Source organism: Gadus macrocephalus, chromosome 1 (genome assembly GCF_031168955.1).
Source record: "Gadus macrocephalus chromosome 1, ASM3116895v1".
In the NCBI taxonomy this organism is placed as follows: Eukaryota; Metazoa; Chordata; class Actinopteri; order Gadiformes; family Gadidae; genus Gadus; species Gadus macrocephalus.
The window spans coordinates 24,750,306-24,762,805 of NC_082382.1; the positions used below are offsets into that span (position 1 = coordinate 24,750,306).

The window sequence follows — 12,500 nt, forward strand, 5'->3', positions numbered from 1 at the left end:
GTGTGTGTGTGTGTGTGTGTGTGTGTGTGTGTGTGTGTGTGTGTGTGTGTGTGTGTGTGTGTGTGTGTGTGTTCTGCTGGCCCCTATAGTAGGGTGATTCTGAGGAACTGGTACATCCGGTTCAGAATGATGCTGTAGTTACAAAATACGTGTGTGTGTGTGTGTGTGTTTTTGGTCTGTGTTCTGTGGCAATTTTGTGGCAATATTTACAGTGGCTCGTTTACATGATAAATATTGTGCCTTCAGATGACCTAGGTTTCACACACATATTATTTCCTATTGTACATGAAAGCATACACATAAACACACACACACACACACACACACACACACACACACACACACACACACACACACACACACACACACACACACACACACACACACACACACACACACACACACACACACACACACACACACAGATGCATGCATGCACACACACCCAAATTAATGCAATCTTGTTGATTGCAGACCTAATGGCCAGCTTATAAATCAAATAGACAATACAAAAGATACAACTAGTTTCTACATGCAGCCTACAGTCTGGGCTGAACAAAGTTTCACTGTGAATGTAGAAAGTTTTTACTCATTTCATATCCTTATAATGAATAGCTGAAGGGTCAAATTGTATCTGTAAAGTATAATCCACATGAACCATATATAAAGATGCATCAACGTTTCACAATAACTTTCACTGCGATCTTTCATCGTCACTGATTGCTCAAACGTTTTAGCTATAATCCTAGTCACATGTATTTAATTAATAAGAAATTATTAATTAATTAATTAATTGAGCAAGGCTTGGCATTAGCCATGTGTAATCAGGTGGCCGCCCTTTCTAAATGCATGAATTACAGGGCAGTGGATTTTATATTTGATTCACTAAAACCTACATAAGTCCACTCAGGCAACAGCGTGTCGACATTGAAAGGTAAGAGCAACTAAACCTATATGCTACTTTGAAACATTAAGACCCACTGTGCTACGTGAAGAAACCCAATGAAAGGTCTGACTGCACCGTTCCTTCTGCCATAGGCAGGCTCGGATCAAAAAGTTCTCTCACCGGGTCCAAAGATCAGAGCGTTCTTCTTTTCGTGGCAGCTGTCCGGAGCCTCTCTCTCTCTACCTGCAGACCGCTGCTCTACGACGCCAGGAGCCACTGAGTCGCGTCTCGGAGGAACTCCAGCTCAATCCCGATCGTGTTGGTGCACGGCGCGCATTTCGGGGCGGCCCCAAAGTAATTCATTAATATTACAGAATAGAAAAGGGGCAGGTCGACTGGTGCTTGAGCGCACAAACACACACATGCAGGAAGACAGGCACACACGCGCGTTCACGCACGCGCGCACACACACACACACACACACACACACACACACACACACACACACACACACACACACACACACACACACACACACACGCGAGAAAGGTCCTTTGGGAGGGCAAAGCTCTCTTTATATAATAAACTCTTCCACATTGTCTAATATGCGTGTGAATTTTTTTTAAAACTATTTCAATGGGGTTTGACATTTTTTCTTATATCTTCTGTGGAACAAAATGAGGTTAAAGAAAACTAGCGTGCTAGTCAGATGTTGCCGGTGATATAGGCCATAGGGGGCAGCCAGACCAAACCAGAGTTGGTTTATAGTCAATATCTGTTTCACACGCACGTACACACACAGCCGAATAGAGAAATGTACACACACACACAAACGCGTACACAAACGTACACACACCTTAGTAAGTCCAGTCCAGTTTAATGAAACATTTAATTAACATGGATTCAATGACAGTTGTGACCCGTTTATCTTGAAGCCCATCGTCCCACCAGAGACACACTCAGGGATACTCCAGGGTCTGTGAGCCCTTTAAAAACGGTATGTACATCAAATGTAAACATCTTTCGGGACACACATTAAAGGAGGACATTTAAAAGTGAGTTCCACTCGCTGCACCTCTATAAAACCTTCAGAGCTCAGGGCGGTTGTGCTAAAATGTACACGTTTTAACTCCAATGTCCGATTCATAGAACAGTAATCTACTCTCCGTCTTTCATTGAAGAATATTGTGCTTCAATATACGTTTTTGTTTTCTTTAAGTAAGGTTTTAATTAAAGAACACAATTGTTTTAATAACTTGCATACTAAGATTACATCTCCAAACATTTCACATTTTCAGATCGCAATAGTTCTGCACGCAACAAAGAAAAGTTGTCCAAACCTAAGGTACCGCACCGTCCATGACCACCACTTCATGGTTCCTCTCTATGTACACTATATTAGTTAACCTAATTAACTGGCAAATGAGAAACCAACACAAAGAAAAAGCTGCTGAATCCCATTTAAGCAGTTCGTGACTACTTTAAGACCAGACGAAAAGAAGATGGCGTGAACCAGACACGTCCAGTCGGTAAATCAGCAGTCATAGTATTTTTTTGTTTATTGCACAAAAGGTGTCAGGCCTTTAAGGCTCGACCCCCTCGCTTCCCTCTGTTTGGCCGGAGTCTCTCAGTGTGTCCTGACTCTCTAGTTAATTTTATTTCCCGTTTTTGTTCACCATGCGCTGGATTCGCGAAATCCCGATTGTGCGGGAATCCATCCTGCCGGTGTGGGTGTCGGATTGACTCGGCTGCCAGATCGACTCGGGGTCCTAGATGCGCAATAATGACGCACTTCCTGTAAACGCTGTCTTTTAAATGCGCATGCGCAATCATTCCCATGTTATTCCCAAGTATTAACGATCTCCTTTTGATTATTCTAATCTATGAATAATAATCGAATGTACAAATTATTGTTGCCTATACTTGGGTTATATATAAAAGAAGAATCGGTTAACTCCATTCACTGAACGGGGCGACCCACTTTATTTCCAGCGCTCCCAACACAGAGTCTAAACAGCGATCCACACGCAGACACTTCCGTTCTCCTCCTTCAGAATAAGAGTCCCTAACAGGAACTGGGTTACATATGCATTCATCAGTGCTTTTAGACGTGTTTCCAATGGCTTTGTTTGTGCGAAAGAACGGGCTGCGTTCAATGAAATCAAAACCAAAACGGATTGAGCCTTCTTTTTATGTCCATGATACAGCCCCTTTTATAAACAACCCTTCCGGGTTTTGTCCGTTGGCTTGTGTCGACACGTCAAGTGTCGATACGTCATCTGTAAGCGCAGGACCCCGAGTCGATCTGGCAGCCGAGTCAATCTGGTACCCACACCGGTCCTCAGGTGCTGCGCTTGCGTCTGAAACCACAGCGGTTCGGACCAATCGGTGCCCTTGCAGAAACCACGTGATCTGCGTGATACGTGACGGACAGATGGTTCATCCAATCACAAGCCATGTATCTTTTGCAAGCACCTGCCCCTTTCCTAACGGTTTCCAGGACGACTTTCCAGTTGATTCTGTGTCACAATCCACCAGGTTGCAGTTTCATACCCTGAAGTAAAAAACTCTGTATTATGGCAAATCAAGTGTATTGTCGAAAGCTCATCTCAGAAGAAGTCCCGCCCTGTTTTCCGAACATAGTCTCGTTAATCTCACATCGTCAGGGTCCTCTCGTCAACGTTAATTCCTTCGGGGATGAGTGGGATGCACCACTCTGTAGTTCTCCCTAATAAGTGTGTTCTCATTGGTCGGGGGGCGTCTGACCGCAGTCCACTGTGGCTCCGCCCCCCCTCCCGAATCCACCTGTTGTACTCGCGTTCCTCCAGACGTCGGTGGGCGCGAGAGGCGGGGCCGTACGGTACTCTGCATCGCGGTCACGGTTCGCAGCTGACCCATCGCCATGGCGCCTAAGACCCCGGGTCAGAACGCCCCCCCCCCCCCTCCTCTGATGGGCATGGGAAACAAGACGGATGGAGGGAGGGGGGGTGGAGGTGGAGGTGGAGGTGGAGGTGGAGGCGGTGGCTGTTTCTTTTTTGTTTTCTCAGCAATGGGATGGGTTTGGCACATGATGATTGGCCGGTGAGGCCGGCGCGGGGGCGGGGTCACTTGAGCCCCTCGTCGGTGCTCTTGAACATGAGGATGGCGTTGGAGATCTTGAGGGCGGGGCCGAGCTTGATGCTCATGATCTTCACGATGTCCGTCTGGGTCAGCAGGAGGAAGGCCTCGCCGTCGATCATCTGCGGGAGACATTGCCACTCGGGTTCAACCACACACACGCCAACACTCACCGGTTCCGTGGGCACCGCGGCAGGGTCGGCCTGGACCAGGAGGGTCGAGGGTCGAGTGTCGAGGTGTCCCCGAGCGAGACGCCTCACCCTGACTGCTCCTGACGAGCTGGCTGTCGCCCTGCGTGGCTGCGCGGTCGGTGAGTGAATGGCTGTAAGTCGCTTTGGATAAAAGCGTCGGCTAAACGCCCCTAATGTATCGTTAACGCGGCGCCAATTATTCTGAGGAAGAACCATTCATAAATGTTTGCATTTACTTATGTCTCCAATTTGACATGTTCTTAGAAATGATGTGATAACATATAAACTAAAACTGGTTTATGATCCTTATCCTTATATATGGGCGGCATGTGGCTCCGGAGGTAGGATATGGGTGGGCTGGGAACCGGAAGGTTGCTAGTTCGATTCCCGGCTCCGATGGTCGAGGTTTCCCCGAGCAAGGCGCCTCACCCTGACTGCTCCCGACGGCCTGGCCGCTGCCTCGCGGTTCTGACTCCGCCGTCCAGAGGCGGAGTGGCCGTCGGGACGATCGGGAGATTTCCCGGTCGGCCGGCCAGCCGGCCAGCCAGCAAGTTCAGGTGGACCGGCCCACAGTTGTGAGCGGCCGCGAGGCGTCTGCAAGCCGGCCCTGAGCATAATTTATTCCCCGCCAAGACGCCGTGAAAATCCCCGAAATAAACAATATATGTCTCAAAAACATCCAACCAATATTTATACCACTTGCTTACTCTCTATGTCTCATTCATGGTTTTTTTTTTATATATTTTTTTTTTACTTCATTTAATTCTTCATTATTCAGGCGTTACAGAACTTTCATGGCCATGAATAAATAATACGAACTACAGTTTACTTTAATATGTTTGTTCTTGAATTGACGTAATGGAGCAAAGACTCCTGGGATTGGGAAATGCGTTTATCCAATAAACAGCTTGCAGGTCAAGTCCATTTTCGGAAATGTAGGGGGATAGCCCTAAAGACGCGTCAGACAGAGAAGGCGAGCAAGTTCGTGGTTGCTTGCTTTTGCTTGTTGTGGCACTCATGGAAGGCAAGAAGAGAAAAGAGAAAGGAGGGGCTGAAAAGGCCAGAATAAAGAAGAAGCGGATGCTGGAGGGGGATGCATCTAAGTGCTGAAATCAGGCATTAAAGAGTTGTGCAGGTGAATTAGCCAGAGCTCCACCATTGACGTTATTGCTAGGCGGGAGCTAGCACAAGCTGCTAGTCAAATGTGGATGTGCTGGCTGGTATATTTCAGACGAATTAATGACTTAACTGATCTTTCTCTTTTAATGGATGGAGAATACGTTAACAGATTTGGAACATGTAGTAGTAGTCGTCTAGTCGTGTCAACACGTTACACCGGTATTACCGAGCCTAAATGGTATAAACTTTGAAACTAGGTCACTCCGTCAACTCTCCTCTCACACTAGGTGACAGCGTCTTATAACGTTCTATATTATATAATAGTATAATATAATTGTATAGATAATATCACGGCCAAAGCTCTGCGCCTCCGGATGGCTGTAGTGCGGGGAGCACTACGGCCATCCGGAGTGCTTTTGTTTACCGGCGTTGCTATGGTTGGTCTTGTAAGGAAGTGCGCGCCAATTCTCTTCCGCACAGAGCAGAACTGTGACCTATTTTACCCATTTTAATTTCTTAATTATAATTATATCATTCATTTTTACCCCAAAAAAAAAATCTATTACTGAAAAAATCTATAAATAAACGGTGTTGCAGGGGGGTGGGGCCGGACCGGGGAGGATTCTCCCGGTGGCTATTAGTGCCCCACTCCGCCCCTGCGCCGTCGGTGTGTGAATGTGTGCGTGCATGGGTGAACGTCACACAATATTGTAAAGCACTTTGAGTCTCGGCTGGCCGTGATAGCGCAGTCGATCCGGTGCATGTGTCTACTGATTAGTTCACACTGTGAGCGTTCGCTCACCTCATCCTTGAAGAGGCGAGCCTGGTCCTCGCAGCCGGTCAGGTTGAGGACGAACCCAAAGACCTGGAATGGAGTTGCATCACTATTATTATTATTATTATTATCACTTCTGTTATTCCTCCTCCATAACAACAGAGGGCGGCGGGCGACCTCCATGCAGGCGCAGAACACGCCGTTCAACGCCGTGTTTTGACAACTTTAACGCCCATAGCGGCCTGGCCTCCATCAATCACCCCGCTGGGCCCTCCTGTATCTCTGAGCTTCATTCAGACACCTAAAGTCATGAGGCACGCACCTGAAAACACCTGAAACCACCTGAGATAACAGTCGGGAATTAAGGGTCGGAAATTCCCTCCCCCCCCCCCCCCCCCCCCCACCGGTTTTGCCCACAGAATGTCAACATTCATATCAGAAATCATTTTTGTTTGCACTTACTTTCCATTCAATTACTCTTGCAGGAAGTGACTGCCTGTTTACAATTCCCAAATCGTGAGCATACTTATTTGAGTTTAACTACACTTTGAGTTTAACTACACAATTGTACTCATTAACTGCCCGTTTTACAATTCCCAATCCGTGGTGTTCCGTAAGTTTCATATTCAACCCACACTGAGTGAGTCAATAAAACTCTCTCAAGATCACTTGGTCTAGTTTTTGCTTATTAAGTACATTCGGCTATGATGATAATGCGTCACTCCATTTGATAATCTCATTTAACTTCAATTGGAGTGGGATTTAAAATATAAGTGTGATTAATCGCGAGTTAACTCACCAATACGCTATATTGCGCTGTATGCGCTATAAAAAACGGATCAATTATTATTATTAATACCAGGCGATTAATCGCGATAAATCTGTTAAGCGTTGTTGCCCGGCCCTACTAAACACGCATCACGGCGGACATCATCCAAAAGTGGAGACACCATAAAGGGCCGCCCCTCTCCGTCGAAGCCTGGGACTAAAGTTAGAGCGGAGGCCCACCTCGTCGATGCTCCAGGCAGCCACCTGGCTGGCGTGGATGCCCTGGACCCCCGGCAGCAGCTTGCAGTGCTGCTCCCAGCAGAGGGACAGGGCGCGGTCCGACTGCACGGTCAGCGCCGACATGAACAGGGACGGGTACACGCCCTCCGAGGTCATGTCTGCGGGGGCGTGTTGGGGACACACACACACACAATAATCATATGTGTTAGGTACGTTACTTCACCTCGCATCACGTTACGAATGTGTATTGATTTGGAATGGAAATTTATTTTGATTACAATTTTCAATATATATTGAATAATGCATATATAGATTATATACTTTTAGAATATAATAATAATACACTCTATAATGCAGTTTTCCTTGTTGTGTTTATTAAGTGGAAGACATCTTCACGTGTGTGTGTGTGTGTGTGTGTGTGTGTGTGTGTGTGTGTGTGGTGTGTGTGTGTGTGTGTGTGTGTGTGTGTGTGTGTGTGTGTGTTTCTGTATTACCGTGTGCCTGTTTGTGTGTGTTTCGGTATTACCATGTGTGTGTGTGTATTTGTGTTTCTGTATTACCACGTGTGTGTTTGTGCGAGTGTGTTTCTGTATTACCATGTGCATGTGGCAGTGTGTGTGTGTGTGTGTGCGTGCGGTGTACCCAGTAGGTGCTGAATAGACTCACTCTGGTAGCTTCTCTGCTGGTTTTTCCTGTATTTTGGAGGACGACCAATCCTAACCCACGGAAAAGTTAGGAAGATGGTATTAGTATTATTACAGAAAGAGATGCACTCATACAAGCACATGCACAGGCGCACACACACACACACACACACACACACACACACACACACACACACACACACACACACACACACACACACACACACACACACACACACACACACACACACACACACACACACACCATACCTGCCACGGTAGTGGTCTTTTTGTTCCTTTGGCCAAAGAAAAGGTTTCTCTTGGACTCTGTGTCTGAAAGGTCCGCCTTAAGTCGTCCCTGGTTGCGTTCAGCCAATGGGCAGGCCGGATAAGCAGTGATGGGCGGTGAAGCGGCCAGTCACGTGGCCGGAACCGTCGCATCCTGGGGTTGGACATTTCCTGTCTCGAAGAAAGAGGTTGGTAACTAGGGATTCTTCAACGTGGACGCACTTAATAAAAAAAAAAAAGGAAATATTGCTCAGATTCCCCCAAAAAACAACAGCATGCGTTCCAACAAACCGGGGACTTAAAACCTTCCACCGCATGTGGTGCCCCAGACAGACTAGGAATAGAAAACGACTGTCGTCTGACGATAGGAAGGGGCATGTCAACAGTGGCTTTAGATGGACTTTGATTGACGGGCTTAATGTACGTTTGGCCTCTCTCTGTGTTCTGGTACAATCTGCAGTCAATACAGTTACGCAAATCACAAGTTGTTGAATCCTATTTTCTGACAAAAAAAACATGATTCTGACTCATCATTAATAAAAACGGTGAATCGAGTAATGTCCGGGACGGAGTTTGACGGGAGGGAGAGGCGGGAAGGAGTCTGACCGGTGATGGAAGCTGTACTTGTTGGTTCTCGGGTGGCTGATTGGTTTACACGGCGCAGAGGCGGGAAAACTGGACTGGCCAATGGCAGGGATCTCCTTTGGACCTACACCCACACACACGCAAGCACATGAACACACATGCACGCAGACATGAACGCACGCACATACAAACAAAGACCACATCGTTCTCGACATGCCCATACCATACAAAGCGAAATCTGGGATCAATTATCTTATCATAATCACTTCGAAGGAGGTCCTCTGAGTGTGTGTGTGTGTGTGTGTGTGTGTGTGTGTGTGTGTGTGTGTGTGAGAGAGAGAGAGAGAGAGGAGAGAGAGAGAGAGAGAGAGAGAGAGAGAGAGAGAGAGAGAGAGAGAGAGAGAGAGAGAGAGAGAGAGAGAGAGAGAGAGAGAGAGAGAGAGAGAGAGAGAGAGAGAGAGAGGAGAGAGAGAGAGAGAGAGAGAGAGAGAGAGAGAGAGAGAGAGAGAGAGAGAGAGAGAGAGAGAGAGAGAGAGAGAGAGAGAGTGTGTGTGTGTGTGTGTGTGTGTGTGTGTGTGTGTGTGTGTGTGTGTGTGTGTGTGTGTGTGTGTGTGTGTGTGTGTGTGTGTGTGTGTGTGTGTGTGTGTGTGTGTGTGTGTGTGTGTGTGAGTGTGTGAGTGAGAGAGGCTCTCTAACCGTGGGAGCTGCTCTGTGTTTTGGGGTCGCTGGGCGGGGTACTTTGAGGGGGTGGGCTGTGGCCTCACACCAGGCCACCGGGTGGATGTCCGGGTGGTCCGAGTCCATCCACTCGTCGTACACGTGGCTCCAGCGTCGTAGTGCACCTGGGTGGCACACACACACACACACACACACACACACACACACACACACACACACACACACACACACACACACACACACACACACACACACACACACAGAAATGAATGCAATCTTTGCGTTGATTGCAGACCTAATAGCTTATAAATCAAATAGACAATACAAAAGAAACAACTCGTTTCTACGTGCAGCCTACAGTCTGTGGGCTGAACAACGTTTCTTTGTGACGGTAGGACGTTTTTAATTTCTACCTTATTCATATCCTTATAATGAATAGCTGAAGGGTCAAATTGTATCAGTAAAGAATAATCCACATGAACCAGGGGGGGTACCTTATGAACCAGGGGGGGTACCTTGATGCGGTTAGGGTATAATCCCTATGAACCAGGGGGGGTACCTTATGAACCAGGGGGGGTACCTTATGAACCAGGGGGGTACCTTATGGACCAGGGGGGGTACCCTATGAACCAGGGGGGTACCTTATGAACCAGGGGGGGTACCCTATGAACCAGAGGGGTACCTTATGAACCAGGGGGGGTACCTTATGAACCAGGGGGGGGTACCCTATGAACCAGGGGGGGTACCTTATGGACCAGGGGGGGTACCCTATGAACCAGAGGGGGTACCTTATGAACCAGGGGGGGTACCTTATGAACCAGGGGGGGTACCCTTATGAACCAGGGGGGGTACCCTATGAACCAGGGGGGGTACCTTATGGACCAGGGGGGTACCTTGATGCGGTGCGTGTCCACCTCCTCCACCGTGGCCACTCTGATCAGCCCCGGGCTCCTCTTGTCCACCGCCTCCAGCTTCATCTGAACCTGGAAGTCATGAGCCCCCCGCTGGACACACAGACACACACACACACGCACACGCACGCACACACGCCGCACACACACACAGGTAGACACAGACACACACACGCACGCACGCACGCACGCACGCACACACGCCGCACACACACGCACACACAGACATACATACATGCACGCACGCACGCACACACACACGCCGCACACACACACAGACACACACACATGCATGCATGCACGCACACAGGCCGCACACACAGACACACACACATGCATGCACACAGACACACACACACACACAAACATACATGCAGACAGACAAACATGCAGGAACGCACAGACAGAAACGCACGCACACAGACACACACACGCACATGCAGACATACACAACACACGGACACACACACAGTTTTTCTCAAAAATACACACAGTAGCATTAACTTTGTTTCTTAAAGTGTTGATATATATTATACGTATTATTGTCATCGGTGTCCGTTGAAGGGTGTAATAAACGTCATGGTTCTGTACCACGTTGAAGGCTTCAGCGACGACCGCGGTGGAACGGTCTCGTCCAGATACCGCGACCAGGAGAAGCGGTCGGGCTCGGGGTAATCTGGGGGAGCACAGCGAGGACATGAAACACATAGCACACATTCAACACATTAAACACATCACATAACACACATTAAATACATTAAAGACATCACATAACACACATTAAACAAATTAAACACATCACATAACACACATTAAATACTTCAAACACATTACAGTAAACATATCACATTAAAAACATGACATTAAACATGTTACAGTAAATATATCACATTATACACATGACATTAAACATGTTACAGTAAACATATCACATTAAAAACATGACATTAAACATGTTACAGTAAACATATCACATTAAACACATCACATTAAACACGTGTTTTGGTGGGTTTGGCGGGGTCAGTGAGTTACCTTGGGGTGGAGTGAGGGGGAGGTTCCTCTCCTGGCACCAGCCAATCGGATGAATGTACGGGCTGCTGGCATCACACCTGTTACAGGTTACAGATGATGAGGAGTTAAAAGACAGAGGGGGGGGGGGGGGCTGTGTAGCAACACCCGGTGGTTTCACAAAATGTGCTGGAATTTCGAGTAACAATATCGATGAAAAATGTTCATAAATCTATATTATTACACGTATAAACAGGACAATACATATATCCAGATTATGGCCCATTATGACCTACTGGTTGGCCAGAGCCTCACCAGTAGTCGTAGGTGTCGTCCCAGTTGTCGAAGTGAACCAGGAAGCGCTCGTCCACCACGTCGGTTACGGTTGCTACGCAGATGAGGGAGGGGTTCATGCGGTCGACGGCCTCCAGCTTCATGCCCACCTCGAACCCGCCTGGCATGTCGATCTGAGCAGACAGACAGGTCAGCGCCTCCACAGACAGACAGGTCAGCACCTCAACTGTCTGTCTGTCTGACCACAGACAGACAGGTCATCGACCGCACTGCATGTCGATCAGACCACAGACAGGTCATCACCCCCACTGCATGTCTGTCTGACCACAGACAGACAGGTCATCACCCCCACTGCATGTCTGTCTGACCTCAGACAGACAGGTCATCACTTCCACTACACTGGCCTTATACCAAGAAACAGTAATTACAGAAAGTAAGAACTGGGTGTCATCATTGTACTGAACTGCATTATACAAATCTGTAATCATTTCGTTTTTGAACATATTCTTCCTCTTTTACATAAACGCACGCACATGAACACACACACGCCCACAAGCACGCACACACATGCATGCACACACACACACACACACACACAAATGAATAATTTATAGAGAGTATTCCTACAGGATTTGATAACTGTATTCATTTGGTTTTTGAACATACTCTTCCTGGAGTTGCAAACAGCTCCTTGGGCGCCACTTGTGCTTTAGTCATCTTCAGGTAGTTGTTCCACGTGAACTCCTCCTCTTTACAGCCTGAAGAAAAGCAAACACACACACACGCACACACACATGCACACGCATACACACACGCACATTCTTTAAAGGTGCCATGACATGTGCCAGCAGGTGTGAGAGTGATTAGCCGTTACAAGCCGAAAATCCGGCTCTTATGACATCACAGATGGGCGTGTCCACCTAGATGAGTGCTGGACAGATGAGCAACGTTTGCTACAGTCCACTGGGAAGGCTGGTAGACTGATCGGTCCAGCCG

General features: G+C 47.6%; 2 protein-coding genes across 3 annotated transcripts in view; both read right to left on the reverse strand.

Annotated features, from left to right (window-relative positions):
• The window catches only part of sgk2a (serum/glucocorticoid regulated kinase 2a), a 14,826-nt gene extending 13,598 nt beyond the window's left edge, over positions 1–1,228 (reverse strand). For both annotated transcript variants that reach the window (XM_060054117.1, XM_060054108.1), the window contains exon 1: positions 1,067–1,228. The gene's annotated coding sequence lies outside the window, so the exon portion shown is untranslated. The remainder of the gene's footprint in view (positions 1–1,066) is intronic.
• Positions 1,229–1,743: 515 nt separating this feature from the next.
• Positions 1,744–12,500, reverse strand: part of LOC132459537 (lethal(3)malignant brain tumor-like protein 1) — a 19,382-nt gene continuing 8,625 nt past the window's right edge. The window contains 17 exon segments of the mRNA XM_060054153.1: positions 1,744–4,125; positions 6,116–6,178; positions 7,097–7,254; positions 7,763–7,812; positions 8,011–8,026; positions 8,029–8,122; positions 8,124–8,199; positions 8,635–8,737; positions 9,310–9,346; positions 9,349–9,443; positions 9,446–9,455; positions 10,185–10,295; positions 10,794–10,828; positions 10,831–10,878; positions 11,235–11,311; positions 11,526–11,677; positions 12,171–12,262. Of these exon segments, the coding sequence (XP_059910136.1) occupies positions 3,991–4,125; positions 6,116–6,178; positions 7,097–7,254; positions 7,763–7,812; positions 8,011–8,026; positions 8,029–8,122; positions 8,124–8,199; positions 8,635–8,737; positions 9,310–9,346; positions 9,349–9,443; positions 9,446–9,455; positions 10,185–10,295; positions 10,794–10,828; positions 10,831–10,878; positions 11,235–11,311; positions 11,526–11,677; positions 12,171–12,262 (1,352 nt within the window). The 3' untranslated portion in view covers positions 1,744–3,990.